This window comes from Carcharodon carcharias, chromosome 24 (assembly GCF_017639515.1).
Source record: "Carcharodon carcharias isolate sCarCar2 chromosome 24, sCarCar2.pri, whole genome shotgun sequence".
In the NCBI taxonomy this organism is placed as follows: domain Eukaryota; kingdom Metazoa; phylum Chordata; class Chondrichthyes; order Lamniformes; family Lamnidae; genus Carcharodon; species Carcharodon carcharias.
This window is the reverse complement of record NC_054490.1, coordinates 1,110,874-1,131,791: the sequence shown is the minus strand read 5'-3', so window position 1 is coordinate 1,131,791 and position 20,918 is coordinate 1,110,874. Positions and strand designations below refer to the sequence as shown.

Here is a 20,918-nt window from a genome sequence, read left to right as displayed (position 1 = left end):
CCCCCCCCCCCACCCAAAACCACCACAACAAATTGGCAATGGTCACCATCAGTCTTTTAATTCCAGATTTCCATTGCAATCCCATCTGCCCCTGGTGGGATTTGAACCCAGCGCGTCACCCTGGGTCTGTGGGTTAGCAGCCTGGCGATGAGGCCCCTCAGCCCCCTCTACCACGCAGAGTCCTGGGTGCATCATTGACCCCCTAACCCCAGAACGGCGCTCCCAAACGAGCTCCGAGCCGGCTCCGTATTTAGACCTTGGCGAGACGCACAATGGCCGCCAGGTCTGCGGGCGCAAAAGCCGAACAGCGCGGGTTAGTCCCTCCCTCCCTCCCTCCCTCCCTCCCCTCCTCACTCACGGCTCCCGCTCTCGCAGGAACGGACCAACGTCGCCAACTTCCCCGGCCACTCGGGCCCCATCACGAGCATCGCGTTCTCTGAGAACGGCTACTACCTCGCCACGGCAGCTGACGACTCTCAAGTGAAGCTCTGGGACTTGCGCAAGCTCAAGAACTTCAAGACCATCCAGCTAGACGATCACTACGAGGTAAAGCACGTCCCCTACCCATCTCCCCCCCCCCACCCCAACCCTCCCAGCGATCGCTGAGCCAGAAGCTCATAGGCTGGTCAGTACTGAGGGAGCGCCCACTGTGGGAGGGTCAGTACTGAGGGAGTGCCACACTGTCGGAGGGTCAGTACTGAGGGAGTGCCGCACTGTCGGAGGGTCAGGGCTGAGGGAGTGCCGCACTGTCGGAGGGTCAGTACTGAGGGAGCACCGCACTGTCGGAGGGTCAGTGCTGAGGGAGCGCCGCACTGTCGGAGGGTCAGTACTGAGGGAGCGCCGCACTGTCGGAGGGTCAGTGCTGAGGGAGCGCCGCACTGTCGGAGGGTCAGTGCTGAGGGAGCGCCGCACTGTCGGAGGGTCAGTACTGAGGGAGTGCCGCACTGTCGGAGGGTCAGTACTGAGGGAGTGCCGCACTGTCGGAGGGTCAGTACTGAGGGAGTGCTGCACTGTCGGAGGGTCAGTACTGAGGGAGCGCCGGACTGTCGGAGGGTCAGTACTGAGGGAGTGCCGCACTGTCGGAGGGTCAGTACTGAGGGAGTACTGCACTGTCGGAGGGTCAGTACTGAGGGAGTGCTGCACTGTCGGAGGGTCAGTACTGAGGGAGCGCCGCACTGTCGGAGGGTCAGTACTGAGGGAGCGCCGTACTGTCGGAGGGTCAGTACTGAGGGAGCGGGGCACTGTCGGAGGGTCAGTACTGAGGGAGCGCCGTACCGTCGGAGGGTCAGTACTGAGGGAGCGGGGCACTGTCGGAGGGTCAGTACTGAGGGAGCGCCGTACTGTCGGAGGGTCAGTACTGAGGGAGTGCTGCACTGTCGGATGGTCAGTACTGAGGGCGTGTAGCCTTTTGCATGAGTGAATAATCCAGAGGCTCTGTCTGCCGTCTGCGTTGAACGTGAAAGATCCCATGGCCAGCACTGGGGGAAGGGCAAGTGCATGATCCTGTGGGGCAATATCGAACCCTCTCGCAGCATCCATGCAGGAACCAGTGACCTGGGCCGTTATCGCACTGCTGTGTTTGGGAGCTTCCTGTGCGCCAATTGGCTCTGCCTCTCAGAGCGAGCACGAATCCATCACCAGGTGGCCCTCGAGGAGCGAGCCTCAGCCGGGTTCGAGATGAGGCTCCTTCGCTCTGCCACTGCTGAAGAGGCCGTGGGTACAAGCGAAAGCCTCACAGGCTGACGCGTCCGCTCCACACAGTTAAAGGCAGCCAAGCCCCTGAGAACGAGCAATAATCACTGACCTTTGCCGTCCCGATCGGTGAGGAGCTGGCAGATTGGGAATGTTCCTGCTTCCTCCACTCATGCCTTGACCTTCCTTCACTCCAGGTGAAGTGCCTGACCTTTGACCAGAGCGGCACCTACCTGGCTGTAGGGGGCACGGATATTCGGGTGTACGTGTGTAAGCAATGGGCAGAGGTGCTACACTTCACAGGTAAGACATGGCACAGCCACAGAGATCTCCTCTTCGCTCTCTCCGTGAGCTCCCGCTCTCTCTCCGTGACGTCCCACTCTCTCTCCGTGACGTCCCGCTCTCTCTCCGTGACGTCCCGCTCTCTCTCCGTGACGTCCCGCTCTCTCTCCGTGACGTCCCGCTCTCTCTCCGTGACCTCCCGCTCTCTCTCCGTGACCTCCCGCTCTCTCTCCGTGACCTCCCGCTCTCTCTCCGTGACCTCCCGCTCTCTCTCCGTGACCTCCCGCTCTCTCTCCGTGACCTCCCGCTCTTTCTCCCTCCCCCAGTACTACTTGCCCACACTGGCTTCCCCTCGCCCCCTCTCTCTGCTCCCCCCTCGCCCCCTCTCTCTGCTCCCCCCTCGCCCCCTCTCTCTGCTCCCCCCTTGCTGCCTGTCTGTCTCTGCTACTCTCTCTCTGCCTGTATCTCTCTGTCTGCCTCGTTCTATGCCTGTCTCTTTCTCTGTCTATGCCCATCTCTCTCTCGCTGCCTGTCTTGCTCTCTCTCTCTCTCTGCCTGTCTGCCTCTTTCTCTCCCTCATTCTGTCTCTGTCTCCCTCTCTCTCTCCGTCTGTCTCCCTCTCTCTGTCTCCTTCTCTCTCTGTCTGTATCTCTCTCTCTCTGTCTGTATCTCCGTCTCTCTCTCTGTCTGTATCTCCCTCTCTCTCTCAGTCTGTATCTCCCTCTCTCTGTCTGTCTGTCTCTCTGTCTGTCTGTCTCTCTGTCTGTCTGTCTCTCTGTCTGTCTGTCTCTCTCTCTGTCTGTATCCCTCTCTCTCTCTGTCTGTATCTCCCTCTCTCTGTCTGTCTGTCTCTCTGTCTGTCTGTCTGTCTCTCTGTCTGTCTGTCTCTCTGTCTGTCTGTCTCTCTGTCTGTCTGTATCCCTCTCTCTCTCTGTCTGTATCCCTCTCTCTCTCTGTCTGTATCCCTCTCTCTCTCTGTCTGTATCCCTCTCTCTCTCTGTCTGTATCACTCTCTCTGTCTGTCTGTATCTCCCTCTCCCTCTCTGTCTCTCCCTCTCTGTCTCTCCCTCTCTGTCTCTCCCTCTCTGTCTCTCCCTCTCTGTCTCTCCCTCTCTGTCTCTCCCTCTCTGTCTCTGTCTCTCTGTCTCTGTCTCTCTGTCTGTCTCTCTCTCTGCCCGTCTCCCTCTCTCTCTCTGCCCGTCTGCCTCTCTCTCTCTGCCCGTCTGCCTCTCTCTCTCTGCCCGTCTCCCTCTCTCTCTCTGCCCGTCTCCCTCTCTCTCTCTGCCCGTCTCCCTCTCTCTCTCTGCCCGTCTCCCTCTCTCTCTGCCCGTCTCCCTCTCCCTCTCTCTCTGCCCGTCTCCCTCTCCCTCTCTCTCTGCCCGTCTCCCTCTCCCTCTCTCTCTGCCCGTCTCCCTCTCTCTCTCTCTCTGCCCGTCTCCCTCTCTCTCTCTGCCCGTCTCCCTCTCTCTCTCTGCCCGTCTCCCTCTCTCTCTCTGCCCGTCTCCCTCTCTCTCTCTGCCTGTCTCCCTCTCTCTCTCTGCCCGTCTCCCTCTCTCTCTCTGCCCGTCTCCCTCTCTCTCTCTGCCCGTCTCTCTCTCTCTCTGCCCGTCTCTCTCTCTCTCTCTGCCCGTCTCTCTCTCTCTCTCTGCCCGTCTCTCTCTCTCTCTCTGCCCGTCTCTCTCTCTCTCTCTCTGCCCGTCTCTCTCTCTCTCTCTCTGCCCGTCTCCCTCTCTCTCTCTGCCCGTCTCCCTCTCTCTCTCTGCCCGTCTCCCTCTCTCTCTCTGCCCGTCTCCCTCTCTCTCTCTGCCCGTCTCCCTCTCTCTCTCTGCCCGTCTCCCTCTCTCTCTCTGCCCGTCTCCCTCTCTCTCTCTGCCCGTCTCCCTCTCTCTCTCTGCCCGTCTCCCTCTCTCTCTGTCTGCCTGTCTATCTCTCTCTCTGTCTCTGTTGCGGAACATTATTCCTATGTTTTTTCTCCTCTCCCCACAGAACACAGCGGACAGACCACGGGTGTGTCGTTCGGTGAACACTCACGATTCCTTGCGTCCAGCAGCATGGACCGTAGCCTCAAGCTTTACAGCCAGTAGCTGTTCCATTCTCTTAGTAAGCTGTTCACGTGTCTCGCCCTCGCTCAGTAACCCTGACACCTCAGACTCTCCCCTCGCTCAGTAACCCTGACACCTCAGACTCTCCCCTCGCTCAGTAACCCTGACACCTCAGACTCTCCCCTCCTCGCTCAGTAACCCTGACACCTCAGACTCTCCCCTCGCTCAGTAACCCTGACACCTCAGACTCTCCCCTCCTCGCTCAGTAACCCTGACACCTCAGACTCTCCCCTCGCTCAGTAACCCTGACACCTCAGACTCTCCCCTCGCTCAGTAACCCTGACACCTCAGACTCTCCCCTCCTCGCTCAGTAACCCTGACACCTCAGACTCTCCCCTCCTCGCTCAGTAACCCTGACACCTCAGACTCTCCCCTCGCTCAGTAACCCTGACACCTCAGACTCTCCCCTCCTCGCTCAGTAACCCTGACACCTCAGACTCTCCCCTCGCTCAGTAACCCTGACACCTCAGACTCTCCCCTCGCTCAGTAACCCTGACACCTCAGACTCTCCCCCCCTCGCTCAGTAACCCTGACACCTCAGACTCTCCCCCTCCTCGCTCAGTAACCCTGACACCTCAGACTCTCCCCTCCTTGCTCAGTAACCCTGACACCTCAGACTCTCCCCTCGCTCAGTAACCCTGACACCTCAGACTCTCCCCTCCTCGCTCAGTAACCCTGACACCTCAGACTCTCCCCTCGCTCAGTAACCCTGACACCTCAGACTCTCCCCTCCTCGCTCAGTAACCCTGACACCTCAGACTCTCCCCTCGCTCAGTAACCCTGACACCTCAGACTCTCCCCTCCTCGCTCAGTAACCCTGACACCTCAGACTCTCCCCTCGCTCAGTAACCCTGACACCTCAGACTCTCCCCTCCTCGCTCAGTAACCCTGACACCTCAGACTCTCCCCTCCTCGCTCAGTAACCCTGACACCTCAGACTCTCCCCTCCTCGCTCAGTAACCCTGACACCTCAGACTCTCCCCTCCTCGCTCAGTAACCCTGACACCTCAGACTCTCCCCTCCTCGCTCAGTAACCCTGACACCTCAGACTCTCCCCTCCTTGCTCAGTAACCCTGACACCTCAGACTCTCCCCTCGCTCAGTAACCCTGACACCTCAGACTCTCCCCTCCTCGCTCAGTAACCCTGACACCTCAGACTCTCCCCTCCTCGTTCAGTAACCCTGACACCTCAGACTCTCCCCTCCTCGCTCAGTAACCCTGACACCTCAGACTCTCCCCTCGCTCAGTAACCCTGACACCTCAGACTCTCCCCTCCTCGCTCAGTAACCCTGACACCTCAGACTCTCCCCTCGCTCAGTAACCCTGACACCTCAGACTCTCCCCTCCTCGCTCAGTAACCCTGACACCTCAGACTCTCCCCTCTCCCTCCCCTCACTTGCTGCTCACTCGCTGCTCACTCCCCTCGCCCTTCTGCGTCTCCCTGCTCCCCTCCTGCCCACCCCCCCCCCCACACACACCCACAGCCCGCCACCCTATCCCATTTTGCCTGGAGCCCCCACCTCCCCACACCCCACAACCGCAAGGTGCAACCGGCCTCCTCGACGACGATTCAAGCCTTGGCGTCACATCCCTGTTGCCCCCCCCCCACCAGCCCTACCCTCTCAATAAGCCGCCCTCACCCGCTCCAGTTGTACTGTGGTTCCGGCACGTCAGAAGCCCCATCGAGCTGCGCACTTGGCCTCAGCGCCATCGCCTCGCTAACCCCCTCCCCTCCCCTCGCGCATAGGGGCGTGGGGAAAATTCTGTGACTCAGCAAGGAGAGGTTGGGGGGGAGGGGGGGGGTGTGGTCGAGAGAGACTCAAGAGGCCTGAGTCTCCGAGCTCTGACGTGTGGCTACTGTTTCAAGGTGTGGGTGTGGGTGGGGTTCCTAACGGCACGGGGCTGAACATACCCCGCCCGCCACAACATTCCCCCCAGCCCCCTCCTCCCCCTCCTCCCCCTCCTCCTCCTCCTCCCCCTCCTCCTCCTCCTCCTCCTCCTCCTCCTCCCCCTCCCCCGCTCACAGAAAGATTTGCAAAGTACTGTGAAGGTTGTGTGTGACTTTTTTTTTCTAAAAATAAAATTGGAAAACCACGGGATTCGCGGGAGCCGAGATTTTATTGGACTGGGGATCGACCGCGGGGCCCACAACCCCAACCCCCCCCTCCCCCGCCCCGATGGCTTTCCTTCGTTCGCCGGGTGGCGCTGTGGCTACAGCCGGCGTCCGTTGACCACCCCCCCCTAATTGCCCCCGCCTCCAAGAGGGGCATCCGAAGGGTCGACCCCTTTGGCCGCGGGGCCTGGAGTCACGTGTCGGCCAGACTGGGGAAGGACGGTCGCTCCCCCTCCCCTAAAAAAGGGGGGATTAGTGCGCCTGATGGGTTTTTTTTTTTTACAACCATTGGCAAAGGCTTCGCTGGAGATCAGGAGAGTGAGAGGGGCAACTCGGTTGAAACATATGTAGTGTATTTAAGAGCGAGATGGATCGGTTCTCGATCGGTAAAGGGGGGGGGGGCGGGTCAAAGGTTACGGGGGAGAATGGGGTGGAGAAACTTATCCACTGCGATCGAATGGCGGAGCAGACCCGATGGGCCGAATGGCCTGATTTCCGCCCCTATGTCTTATGGTCTTATATAAAATCCTGAGGGGGTCTTGACAGGGGTGGATGCGGAGAGGAGGTTTCCTCTTGTGGGAGAATCTAGAACTAGGGGGGCGGGCGGTGGGGCGGTGGTGGGGGTCACTGTTTAAAAATAAGGGGTCGTCCATTTAAGACGGAGATGAGGAGAAATTATTCCTTTGGAACCCTCAAAATTCAGTGGAAGTGAGACCTGCTCCTCCATCCTTTCAATAAGATGGTGGCTGACCTGTTTGTAACCTCAACCCCACGTTCACCCCCCTTTGCCTCTCAAGAATCGGTCCAGTTCTGACCTAAAAATACTCAGACTCTGATTCCACATGAAGTCTCGCGGCATCAGGTCAAGCACGGGCGAGGTAACCTGCTGGTTACCACGTCCCACCCTCCCTCAGCTGATGGATCAGTGGCCCCTCCATGTTGAACACCTCTTGGAGGAAGTACTGAGGGTGGCGAGGGTGCAGGATGTACTCTGGGTGGGGGGGACTTCAATGTCCACCACCGAGAGCATCTCGGTAGCACCACTGCTGACCGAGCTGGCCGAGTCCTAAAGGACAGAGCTGCTAGACTGGGTCTGCGGCAGGTGGTGAGGGAACCAACAAGAGGGAGAAACATACTTGACCCTCACCCTCACTGACCTGCCTGTCACAGATGCATCTGTCCATGACAGTATCGGTAGGAATGACCACCACCATACAGTCATTGTGGAGACGCAGTCCCACCTTCACATTGAGGATACCCTCCATCGTGTTGTGTAGCACCACCACCCTGCTAAATGGGGTAGGTTTCAAGTAGATCTAGCAACTCAAGACTGGGCATCCATGAGGGGCTGTGGACCATCAGCAGCAGCAGAATTGTACTCGAACACAATCTGTAACCTCATGGTCCAACTTATCCCCCCACTCTACCATTACCATCAAGACAGGGGATCAACACTGGTTCAATGAAGAGTGCAGGAGGGCATGTCAGGAGCAGCACCAGATATATACCTAAAAATAAGGTTTCAACCTGGTGAAGCTATAACACAGGACTACTTGTGTGCCAAACAGCATCAGCAGCAAGTGATAGACAGAGCTAAGCGATCCCACAACCAACGGATCAGATCTAAGCTCTGCAGTCCTGCCACATCCAGTCGTGAACGGTGGGGGACAATTAAACAGCTCACTGGAGGAGGAGGAGGCTCCATAAGCTTCCCCATAGTCCTTTGGTAGCGCAGAACATGAGTATGTTGCTGGAAAAGAGACGTGTCGAAGCTTTTCGTCTTGCACTCATCATGACCGCTCACAAGGAAGCCAACAGAAGAGGGAAAACAACAATTTATACTGGACGTGAAGAGTGTGCTGACTGGTTGGCAAGTGGACTCGGATTGGTAGAGACGTTGCCGTGGAGCATGCGCCAGTGATGGTGACAGACAGTTAACTGCCAAGCTGAGACGTGCTGCTTGATGCGATTTGCCCGTCTCTGAGACATACGAGCTACTTACCCAGCATCACACTGACACTGAAATCCATACACCACGTTACTCATCTGTGCGATTGACAGCGCCTCTTTTTTTGGCTGGATGGCTGCTCCCCGTTAGTGGTGGACACCACTCGGTGTTGTTCCTGCATAGTAGCAGCGTGACACGGCCAGCTTCGCCTGTTATTCGCGTTGTTTACGAAGGGAGTACCGGGCTTGCCTATCAATATCAACGCTGCGTCCATATGCTCACTGTCCATTGCCAGCCTATTCACCCATGTTCCACTTAAGGGAGCCACAGGTGATTTGGGTTGCAGCCCGACACCATTGTGCTCTGGACCCGTATTCAGCATTCATGGAGCTAATGAACTGGGCGGTCCGCGCAGTTGAGCTCAGTCTTAATGACGCCACGTTTTACCCAAATGGATGGCATTGCTGTGGGTTCCCCTCTCTAGGCCCAGCGCTCGCAAACACCTTTGTTGGGCTTCTGTGAGAGAGGCGCCTTCGATGGAAAGGCACCTAACCCCCCCCACCACCCCTCCCATATTTCCAATATGTGGGGGTGATACATTGGCTATGTTTAAATCCGTAGTTTCATGTCATCATGTCCTAATGGACTCAATCCTGCGCTCCCGTTCACCTTTGACATGGAGCAGTCAAATGAGCTCCCCTTCCTTGATTCGCTGGTTGAGGAACCTGCCAGGGGATTCTCTACACCCCCCCCGCCCCCCCCAGTCTACTGCAAGCCTACCTTCACTGGTCAATATAGGTGTTGGGCTTCTTACAGTTCCACACGCTATAAGATTGGTTTCGCAATGGGCAAGGTTCAGACCATACCCAACCAGCCTCTACCAACCAGAGTCCACTTGCCAACCAATCATTACTCTCTTCACATGCAGTATAAATTGTTGTTTCCCTCTTGCATTGGTATTCTTGTGGTGTGCTGATGAGTGCAAGGCAAAAAGCTCTGACATGTCTCTTTTTGTTTCAACCATACTCAAATATCCCCCCCCACCACCCTCACTCAATGATGGGGGAGCCCAGCACTTCAGTGCACAAGATAAGGCTGAAGCATTTACAACAATCTTCAGCCAGAAGTGCCAAGTGGATGATCTACCTCGACCTCCTGCAGAGGTCCCCAGCATATCACGGAAAATTCGATTCACTCCATGTGATATCCAGAAAGGGCTGAAGGCACTGGATACTGCAAAGGCTATGGGCCCTGACAATATTCCAGCAATAGTACTGAAGACTTGTGCTCCAGAGCTTGCTGCACCCCCAGCCGAGCTGTTCCAGTACAGCTACAACACTGGCATCTACCCGGCTATGTGGAAAATTGCCCAGATATGTCCTGTACGCAAAAAGCAAGGCAAATCCAACCCAGCCAATTACCTCCTACAAGATGCACTGCAGCAACTCACCAAGGCTCATTCGACAGCACCTTCCAAACCCACGACCTCTGCCACCTAGAAGGACAAGGGCAGCAGCTATATGGGAACACCCACCGCCTGGAAGTTCCCCTCCGAGCCACTCACCATCCCGACTTGGAAATATATCGGCCGTTCCTTCACTGTCGCTGGGGTCAAAATCCTGGAACTCCCTCCCTAACAGCGCTGTGGGTGTACCTACACCACACGGGTCAAAATCCTGGAACTCCCTCCCTAACAGCGCTGTGGGTGTACCTACACCACACGGACAAAATCCTGGAACTCCCTCCCTAACAGCGCTGTGGGTGTACCTACACCACAGGGACAAAATCCTGGAACTCCCTCCCTAACAGCGCCGTGGGTGTACCTACATCACAGGGACAAAATCCTGGAACTCCCTCAATAACAGCGCTGTGGGTGTACCTACACCACAGGGACAAAATCCTGGAACTCCCTCCCTAACAGCGCTGTGGGTGTACCTACACCACACAGACAAAATCCTGGAACTCCCTCCCTAACAGCGCTGTGTGTGTACCTACACCACACACGGGGACAAAATCCTGGAACTCCCTCCCTCACAGCGCTGTGTGTGTACCTACACCACACGGGACAAAATCCTGGAACTCCCTGCCTAACAGCGCTGTGGGTGTACTTACACCACACGGGGACTGCAGCGGCTCAAGAAGGCGGCTCACCACCACCTTCTCAAAGGGGGCAACTAGGGATGGGGAACACACGCTGGCCTAGCGAGCGCCATCCCATGAAAGAATTTTTTGAAAAGCCTCTTTGCAACCTCCTCAATATTTACTTCCCCCCCCCCCCGCCCCCAACCTTTTCTCACAGGCAGCATTACGTTCAGTATCCTCATCAAGGTCATTGACAGCACAGAACGAGGCCATTCGACCCGTCACGTCTGTGCTGTCCCTATGAAGGAGCAATCCACCCTGTCAACTTCCCATAACCCGGCACGTTGTCCCCTTTTCCTGAGCAGCATAGGTTGGAAACTGCTGAAGTCCGAGCGCTGGTCCTTGCAATGCTCCGGCCAGTTACTGCTGGCCAATTCAAAAATGCCCCCTGTGTCTCTACTGTCAGCCTCCCGCCCATGAACCAATCGTCAATTCCATGAGTTCGAATTTTGCGCCCGAACCCCTCGTACAGCACTCCATTGGACGCTTTTTGAAAGCCCCCAAGTGCAACACATCTACTGGTTCCCCCTTATCGCTGCTCAAGAATAAGAGGGCCCGCCCGTTTAAGACAGATGGGGAGAAATGTGTTCCCTCGGAAGGTGGTGGGTCTTTGGAACTCTCTTGTTCTAAAGGTCGTGGGGGCAAAGCCTTTGAATGTATTTTTTTTAAGGCAGAGACAGATTGCCCCTTGAGGAGTGAGGGACTGAAACTGCCTATCGGGTTGGGGTGGGGTGGGGGGGGTTGCGGGGATAGGCAGGAATGTGGGGTTGATCAGCCAATGATCTTATCGAATGGCAGAACAGGCTCGAGGGGCTGAGTGGCCTACTCCTCCCAATTCCGTATTCAACCAGGTGCATCCTCTGCCAAGCACAGTTTCCCTTTCATTAAACCCCTGTGGGCCCTGTTTAATCCCTTACAGCCTTCAAAGTGCCATTATCATCTCCCCAGTGATAGGTTCTAGCATTTTGCCTATGGCTGTTGTGTGGCTTGACTGGTCTATCATTTCCCATTTTCTATCGAGCTTCCTTCCTCATGTTTGCTGGCTTCTGACCCTTGGTAACAGACCTAGGATCTAAGGAATCCTGGAAAACCATAGAGGACATTCGTCGACCATTCAGCCCTTCAATGCCTCTTTCTATCCCCGTATCCCTTTATGTCGTCGGTATTTAGCAATCCATCAATCTCTACCTTAATCGTAGTCCCTGACTGAGCTTACACAGTCCCCCGGGGGTTGGGGGGGGGGGGTGGGGGGGAGAATTCCAAAGATTCACAACCCTCTGAGTGAAGAAATTTCTCCCCCAATTGGCTTCCCCCTTATTTTGAAATTGAGACCCCTGGTCCTAGACTTCCCAACCAGGGGGAAACATCTTACCTGCATCGACCCTGTCTGTCCCTTTAATCATTTTGTTGGTGCGGAGGAGATCACCTCTCAGTCTCCGTAACTCTAGAGAATCCAGACCCAGTGTCCCCAATCTCTCTTCGTAAGACAGTCCTACCATCCCCAGAACAAGTCTGGGGAGTCTTCACTGCACTCCCTCTGTGACAATAATATCCTTTCTGAGGGAAGGGGACCAAAGCTACACACAATACTCCAGGTGCGGCCCAACCAAGGTTCTATACCATTGAAGCAAGACTTTGCTAATCCTGTACTCAAACTCTCTTGCGATCGAGGCTCGTCTTCCTACTTGTTCTGAGGGCACAGCCTCAGAGTAAAGGGAAGACCTTTTAGAACAGAGATGAGGAGAAACTTCTTTAGCCAGAGAGTGGTGAATCTATGGAATTCATTGCCACAGAAGGCTGTGGAGGCCGGGTCATTGAGTGTATTTAAGACCGAGATAGATAGGTTCTCGATTGGTGAGGGGGTCGAAGGTTACGGGGAGAAGGCGGGAGAATGGGGTTGAGAAACTCATCAGCCGTGACTGAATGGGGGAGCAGACTCGATGGGCCGATTGGCCTAATTTCTGCTCCTATGTCTTACGGTCTTTTGTCCGCTGCGCCCGCACACCCACCCTCCCTGCAGTCGCCTCTCTTAAGACCTCAGGGCCCAATGGAGTCGTCTCCGCTTGACCCCGTTAGCCTCTCCGCGATCGCGTCTTCGACCAAGCCTGCGTTTCATCGCAGTCCCTCCCTTTTGCCAGGCCCCGGCTTGCCCGTTATTTCAGGAAAGGGGTTTCGCGCCTCCTACCGTTGTGACGCGGCGATGGCCGAGAGAGGTGCGTCCGCAGCCCGGTCAGGTAGGTTCGGAGTCCGCCCCCTCCCGTGGCAGGTGGACAGACAGACAGACAGCCAGCCAGCAGCGGGAGAGATCCCCGGTCAGCCGTGGGAGGGGTGGGGGGGAGAAAAAAAACTAGGGCCTCGATCGTCGCTACCCCCTCGCTCCAAGCCACGACGTTCACGCCAAAGACGCCCACAGCCACAGCAACTGGGACTCCGGGAGTGCAAGTGTAACTCCACCACCACCAGAAATACCCAGAACCTTTTATATTATGTCTCTTGCTAGTTTGCCCCCTTAATATCTCTACTCTTTTGTCGCTTCCTTGACCCTCCTTTGCTGAATCCTAAAACCCTCCCAGTCCTCGGGCTGATTTGAGACCCACATCTGGAGTATTGTGCACGTACAGCCCTGGTCTCCTTATTTAAGGAAGGGTGTATGACTGCGTCGGAAGCGGTTCAGAGAAGGTCTACCAGACTAATCCCAGGAATGGGGGGGGGGGTGGGTTGTCTCATGAGGAAAGGCTGGACAGGTTAGGCTGGTATCCGCTGGAGTTTAGAAGAGTGAGAGGCGACTCGATTGAAACCTTCAAGATCCTGAGGGGGTCTTGGACAAGGGTGGATGTGGAGAGGGTATTTCCCTCTTGTGGGAGAATCTAGAACGAGGGGGAGGTGGGGGGGGGGGGGGGGGGGGGGTGGGTGGTCACTGTTTAAAAAATAAGACGGAGATGAGGAGAAATGTTTTCTCTCTGAGGAGGGGGGCGAGTCTTTGGAAATCTCTCCCTCAACAGGAGGCGGAGGCAGAGTCTGTGAATATTTTTAAGGCCGAGCGAGATGAATTCTTGTACTGAATTCTTGTACTGTAGATGAATTCAAGTGTACTCTTGGCCGTCAGTGTAAACCTCTTCCTTCAATAAAGGACTGCCTGTAACTGCTTTTGTGAGTGACCATTGGGCCATGTCTTCTCTGGACTCCTCGTGCCTGGCATGAATGGATATCTGTCTCAAATGCTGTGGGAGCGCCACTAACGCCGGCCCCATCGCCTGTCTGCCTTCAAACCTTTCAGTGTGGTTTCCCAGTGCACCTTCACCAGCCTCGCCCAACCCACCCACATGGTTCGGCCTCTTTAGGTTTGAGACCCGAGGATTTGGACTTGACTGCGTCGCTCACAAACCCCCGCGCAAGAATCCCAGCGGTGTTTCATCACAGCCAGCTGTTGTTCCTGTCAAAGTAAAATATTTCACTGGATGTTACGGGGAGGTTGTATAAGACATTGGTGAGGCCGACTTTGGAGTATCGTGTGCAGTTCTGGTCGCCTAACTACAGGAAGGGTATCAGTAAGGTCGAGAGAGAGCGCAGAGAAGATTTACCAGGATGCTGCCGGGTCTTCAGGAGTTTAGTTACAGGGTAAGATTAAACAGGTTAGGACTTTATTCCTTGGAGCGTAGGAGGATGAGGGGAGATTTGATAGAAGTTTACAAAATTATAAGGGGTATAGACAGTAAATGCAAGTAGGCTCTTTCCACTTAGATTCGGAGAGATGAACACGAGAGGACGTGGCTTTAGGGTGAAAGGGGAGAGGTTTAAGGGGATCTTCTTCACTCAGAGAGCGGTGAGAGTGTGGAACGAGCTACCATCTGATGTAAATGTGGGCTCGCTCTTAAGTGTTAAGAATAAATTGGACAGATACATGGATGGGAGAGGTCTGGAGGGTTATGGACTGGGCGCAGGTCCACGGGACTAGCGGAATCATATTTTGGCACAGACTAGAAGGGCCGAATGGCCTGTTTTTCTGTGCTGTAGTGTCCTAAGGTTCTCTGGCTACGAAGGTGCGGAGGCACAATCTGAGGCAGAGCAGTTCCGGTGCGGAAGCAGGCCATTCGCCCCATCGGGTCTGTGCTGCCCCTCCCTGCAAGTGCAGCCCACCCAACCCGACTCTCCTCCCCACAGCCTGCAAGTCTTCCCACTCTGAAATAACAATGCAATTCCTATTCGCCAGCCACAATGGAACCTCCCTCCACCTACCCTCTCCGGCCGTGCGCTCCTCATCCTAACCGCTCGCTGCATGGAAAGGTTTCTCCTCGTGTCGATGTCGCTTCTCTCACCCAACGCCTTCAACCGGTGACGACCCCCCCCCCCCCGCCGCCTCTTGGTTCTCGCTCCTTTTGCCCACGCCAAGAGTTCCCCCCTCGTTGGTTTTGAACCAACCCCTCCATCCAATCTCCTCTCTTGTTCTCCGAGGGGAACACAGTCCCAGCTCCTCCGCATCTCTCCGCGCCGCCAAAGTTCCTCACCCCTGGAACCCTTCTCGAGAATGTCCTGCCCTCCTCCCCCCAATGCCTTCCCATCCTTCCTAAGTTTCAGCACCCACAACGCTCTGTGATTCTACCTCAACCTCAGCCAACGCACTTCACACACTCGCTCGCGTCGGAGGCCCATTCGGAGGAGGTTCACTTGGCCGATTCCTGGGGCGAAGGGGGTTTGTCTCGTGAGGAGAGGGTGAGCAGGTTGGGCCCTGCACCCGTTGGGGTTTAGAAGAACGAGGGGGTGGTCTTATTGAAACATAGATTCCGAGGGAGGGAGGGGGCTTGACAGGGTGGATGCTGGGAGGGTGTTTCCCCCCTATCGGGGAGGGGGAATCTAGAACGAGGGGGAGGGGGGGCACATTTTCAGAACGAGGGGTCTCCCATTAAAGAGGGAGACGAGGAGGACCTTCCTCTCTCCGAGGGTCGTGAGTCTGTGGGATTCTCTCTCCCCCCCCCCCCCAGAGAGCAGCGGGGGCCGGGTCACTGAATATATTCAAGGCTGAGTTAGAGCGGTTTCTGATCGACAAGGAGTGGGGGGGGCTAGTGGAGGGTTATGGAGGAGGGGGACAGACAAAGTGGAGTTGAGCCCACGATCGGATCAGCCCCGATCTTATTGCAAACGGTGCAGGTTCGATGGGCCGAATGGACTACACCTGCCTCCCAGCCACTCCTGACCTCACGCTCCCGCAGAGCTGTAGGGTCTGGAGGAGGTTACAGAGATAGGGAGGGTTGTAGGGGCTGGAGGAGGTTACAGAGATAGGGAGGGTTGTAGGGGCTGGAGGAGGTTACAGAGATAGGGAGGGTTGTAGGGGCTGGAGGAGGTTACAGAGATAGGGAGGGGTGTAGGGGCTGGAGGATGTTACAGAGATAGGGAGGGGTGTAGGGGCTGGAGGATGTTACAGAGATAGGGGTGTAGGGGCTGGAGAAGTTTACGAGATAGGGAGGGGTGTAGGGGCTGGAGAAGTTTACGAGATAGGGAGGGGTGTAGGGGCTGGAGAAGTTTACGAGATAGGGAGGGGTGTAGGGGCTGGAGGAGGTTACAGAGATAGGGAGGGTTGTAGGGGCTGGAGCAGGTTATAGAGATAGAGAGGGTTGTAGGGGCTGGAGCAGGTTACAGAGATAGGGAGGGGAGTAGGGGCTGGAGGAGGTTAGAGATAGGGAGGGTTGTAGGGGCTGGAGGATGTTACAGAGATAGGGGTGTAGGGGCTGGAGAAGTTTACGAGATAGGGAGGGGTGTAGGGGCTGGAGAAGTTTACGAGATAGGGAGGGGTGTAGGGGCTGGAGAAGTTTACGAGATAGGGAGGGGTGTAGGGGCTGGAGAAGTTTACGAGATAGGGAGGGGTGTAGGGGCTGGAGGAGGTTACAGAGATAGGGAGGGTTGTAGGGGCTGGAGGAGGTTACAGAGATAGGGATGGTTGTAGGGTCTGGAGGAGGTTACAGAGATAGGGAGGGTTGTAGGGGCTGGAGGAGGTTACAGAGATAGGGAGGGTTGTAGGGGCTGGAGCAGGTTATAGAGATAGAGAGGGTTGTAGGGGCTGGAGCAGGTTACAGAGATAGGGAGGGGAGTAGGGGCTGGAGGAGGTTAGAGATAGGGAGGGTTGTAGGGGCTGGAGGAGGTTACAGAGATAGGGTTGTAGGGGCTGGAGGAGGTTAGAGATACGGAGGGGTGTAGGGGCTGGAGGTGGTTACAGAGATAGGGAGGGTTGTAGGGGCTGGAGGTGGTTACAGAGATAGGGAGGGTTGTAGGGGCTGGAGGAGGTTACAGAGATAGGGAGGGTTGTAGGGGCTGGAGGAGGTTACAGAGATAGGGAGGGTTGTAGGGGCTGGAGGAGGTTACAGAGATGGGGAGGGTTGTAGGGGCTGGAGGAGGTTACAGAGATAGGGAGGGGTGTAGGGGCTGGAGCAGGTTACAGAGATAGGGAGGGTTGTAGGGGCTGGAGCAGGTTACAGAGATAAGGAGGGTTGTAGGGGCTGGAGGAGGTTACAGAGATAGGGAGGGTTGTAGGGGCTGGAGGAGGTTACAGAGATACGGAGGGGTGTAGGGGCTGGAGGTGGTTACAGAGATAGGGAGGGTTGTAGGGGCTGGAGGAGGTTACAGAGATAGGGAGGGTTGTAGGGGCTGGAGGAGGTTACAGAGATAGGGAGGGTTGTAGGGGCTGGAGGAGGTTACAGAGATGGGGAGGGTTGTAGGGGCTGGAGGAGGTTACAGAGATAGGGAGGGGTGTAGGGGCTGGAGCAGGTTACAGAGATAGGGAGGGTTGTAGGGGCTGGAGCAGGTTACAGAGATAAGGAGGGTTGTAGGGGCTGGAGGAGGTTACAGAGATAGGGAGGGTTGTAGTGGCTGGAGGAGGTTACAGAGATAGGGAGGGGTGTAGGGGCTGGAGGAGGTTACAGAGATAGGGAGGGGTGTAGGGGCTGGAGGATGTTACAGAGATAAGGTGGGGTGTAGGGGCTGGAGAAGTTTACGAGATAGGGAGGGGTGTAGGGGCTGGAGAAGTTTACGAGATAGGGAGGGGTGTAGGGGCTGGAGCAGGTTACAGAGATAAGGAGGGTTGTAGGGGCTGGAGGAGGTTACAGAGATAGGGAGGGTTGTAGGGGCTGGAGGAGGTTACAGAGATACGGAGGGGTGTAGGGGCTGGAGGTGGTTACAGAGATAGGGAGGGTTGTAGGGGCTGGAGGAGGTTACAGAGATAGGGAGGGTTGTAGTGGCTGGAGGAGGTTACCGTTGTAGGGGCTGGAGGAGGTTACAGAGATAGGGTTGTAGGGGCTGGAGGAGCCTACAGAGATAGGGTTGTAGTGGCTGGAGGAGGTTACAGAGATAGGGAGGGGTGTAGGGGCTGGAGGAGGTTACAGAGATAGGGAGGGGTGTAGGGGCTGGAGGATGTTACAGAGATAAGGTGGGGTGTAGGGGCTGGAGAAGTTTACGAGATAGGGAGGGGTGTAGGGGCTGGAGAAGTTTACGAGATAGGGAGGGGTGTAGGGGCTGGAGCTGGTTACAGAGATAGGGAGGGGTGGATGGGCTGGAGAGGTTAGAGTGATAGGGAGGGGTGTAGGGGCTTTAGGAGGTTACAGAGATAGGGAGTGGTGTAGTGACTGTAGGAGGTTACAGATATAGGGAGGGTTGTAGGGGCTGGAGGAGGTTACAGAGATAGGGAGGGGTGCAGGGGCTGGAGGAGGTTACAGGGATAGGGAAGGTTGCAGGGGCTGGAGGAGGTTACAAGATAGGGAGGGGTGTATGGTCTGGAGGAGGTTACAGAGATAAGGAGAGTTGTAGGGGCTGGAGGAGGTGACAGAGATAGGGAGGGGTGTCGGGGCTGGAGGAGTTTACAGACATAGGGAGGGGTGTAGGGGCTGGAGGAGGTTACAGAGATAGGGATGGGTGTAGGGGCTGGAGGAGTTTACAGAGATAGGGAGAGTTGTAGGGGCTGGAGGAGTTTACACAGGGAGGGGTGTAGGTGCTGGAGGAGGTTACACAGATAGAGAGGGGTGTAGGTGCTTGAGGGTGTTAAAGAGATAGGGAGGTGTATAGGTGCTGGAGGGTGTTACAGAGGGAGGGTTGTAGGAGCTGGAGGAGGTTACAGAGATAGGGAGGGGTGTAGGTGCTGGAGGGTGTTACAGAGATAGGGAGGGTTGTAGGAGCTGGAGGAGGTTACACAGATAGGGAGGGGTTGGGGCTGGAGGAGGTTACAGAGATAGGGAGGGGTGTAGGGGCTGGAGGATGTTACAGAGATAGGGAGGGGTTGTAGGGGCTGGAGGAGGTTACAGAGATAGGGAGGGGTGTAGGGGCTGGAGGAGGTTACACAGGGAGGGGTGTAGGCGCTGGAGGAGGTTACACAGATGAGGGGTGTAGGTGCTTGAGGGTGTTAAAGAGATAGGGAGGGGTGTAGGTGCTGGAGGGTGTTACAGAGATAGGGAGGGTTGTAGGAGCTGGAGGAGGTTACAGAGATAGGGAGGGGTGTAGGTGCTGGAGGGTGTTACAGAGATAGGGAGGGTTGTAGGAGCTGGAGGAGGTTATACAGATAGGGAGGAGTTGGGGTTGGAGGAGGTTACAGAGATAGGGAGGGGTGTAGGGGCTGGAGGAGGTTACAGAGATAGGGAGGGGTTGTAGGGGCTGGAGGAGGTTACAGAGATAGGGAGGGGTGTAGAGTCTGGAGGAGGTTACAGAGATAGGGAGGGTTGAGGCTGTGGCTGTATTTGGAGGTTGGTTGGAGGGGATGAATGTTGGGGGAACAGGTCCGCGGGCTGGAAATCACCAGCGGGGAGCAGTGGGGATGAATGATTCCTTCCGGTGTTGCACGTCCTATGTGAACCCACCAGAACGTCTGACATAGGAGCCAGAGGAGGCCATTCAGCCCCTCGAGCCTGCCCCACCATTCATGAAGGTGATGACAGATGAGCAAACCCTCCCAGGAATTTGTCGGTGGGTTTGGTCTCCGTTGGGACGTTTATCCACGGTCGATGACAGCCCTGATGGTGGAACAAAGCCCACTCGACCGCCCCCTCCCCCGCCTGAACTACTGGACCATCATCGTGTTGCTGGTGATGCACAGGAGCCTCGCTCCATCCGAATGCCCACCTCCCTGGTATCTTGGCCAAGATTTCACCACCTTAGTGCAGCCCCTGCAACCCCCCACCCCACCCCAACTCCACCAGGACTGGAGGATTGTCAATGGTTACAGCACAGAAAACATGCCATTCCTCCCATCGTGTCGGTGCTGGCTCTCTCTGCAAGAACCAGTCCGCTGAGTCCCACTATCCACCCCACCCACCCCACACCCCCACCACCCAAGCCCGGCTTCTACCCCTAACCCTGAATATCTTTCCTCATCAGCTAATGATCCGAATTCCCTTTTGAAAGCCTCAAACTAACCCTGTCTCCCCTACACTCTCAGACAGTGCATTCCAGATCCTAACCACTCGATTGACCCTGTCTCCCCTACACTCTCAGACAGTGCATTCCAGATCCTAACCACTTGATTGACCCTGTCTCCCCCACACTCTCAGACAGTGCGTAAAAGATCCTAACCACTCGATTGACCTTGTCTCCCCCACACTCTCAGACAGTGTGTTCCAGATCCTAACCACTCGATTGACCCTGTCTCACCCACACTCTCAGACAGTGCGTTCCAGATCCTAACCACTCGATTGACCCTGTCTCCCCTACACTCTCAGACAGTGCGTTCCAGATCCTAACCACTCGATTGACCTTGTCTCCCCCACACTCTCAGACAGTGTGGTCCAGATCCTAACCACTCGATTGACCCTGTCTCCCCCACACTCTCAGATAGTGCGTTCCAGATCCTAACCACTCGATTGAACTTGTCCGCCCCACACTCTCAGACAGTGCGTTCCAGACCCTAACCACTCGATTGAACTTGTCTCCCCCACACTCTCAGACAGTGCGTTCCAGACCCTAACCACTCGATTGACCCTGTCTCCCCCACGCTCTCAGACAATGCGTTCCAGATTCTAACCACTAGATTGACCTTGTCTCCCCCACACTCTCAGTGCGATCCATATCCTAACCACTCGATTGACCCTGTCTCCACCACACACACACAGTGCGTTCCAGATCCTAACCACTCGATTGACCCTGTCTCCCCCTCACTCTCAGACAGTGCGTTCCAGATCCTAACCACTCGATTGACCCTGTCTCCACCACACTCTCAGACAGTGCGTTCCAGATCCTAACCACTCGATTGACCCTGTCTCCGCCACACTCTGTGTTCCAGATCCTAACCACTCGATTGACCCTGTCTCCCCGACGCTCTCAGACATTGTGTTCCAGATCCTAACCACTCAATTGACCCTGTCTCCCACACACTCTCAGACAGTGCGTTCCAGATCCTAACCACTCGATTGACCCTGTCTCCACCACACTCTCAGACAGTGCGTTCCAGACCCTTACCACTCGATTAACCCTGTCTCCCCCACACTCTCAGACAGTGCGTTCCAGACCCTAACCACTCAATTGACCCTGTCTCCCCCACACTCCCACACAGTGCGTTCCAGATTCTAACCACCCGATTGACCCTGTCTCCGCCACACTCTGTGTGTTCCAGATCCTAACCATTCGATTGACCCTGTCTCCCCGACGCTCTCAGACATTGTGTTCCAGATCC

At 56.0% G+C, this 20,918-nt stretch overlaps 1 protein-coding gene across 1 annotated transcript in view; it reads left to right on the top strand.

Annotated features, from left to right (window-relative positions):
* prpf19 (pre-mRNA processing factor 19) overlaps window positions 1-5,425 on the top strand; it is a gene marked incomplete at its 5' end in the record, with an annotated part of 112,871 nt that extends 107,446 nt beyond the window's left edge. Inside the window, 3 exons of the mRNA XM_041173877.1 lie at window positions 376-546; window positions 1,890-1,995; window positions 3,961-5,425. Coding sequence (XP_041029811.1) covers window positions 376-546; window positions 1,890-1,995; window positions 3,961-4,058 — 375 coding nt within the window. The remainder of the gene's footprint in view (window positions 1-375; window positions 547-1,889; window positions 1,996-3,960) is intronic.
* Window positions 5,426-20,918: the final 15,493 nt, after the last annotated feature.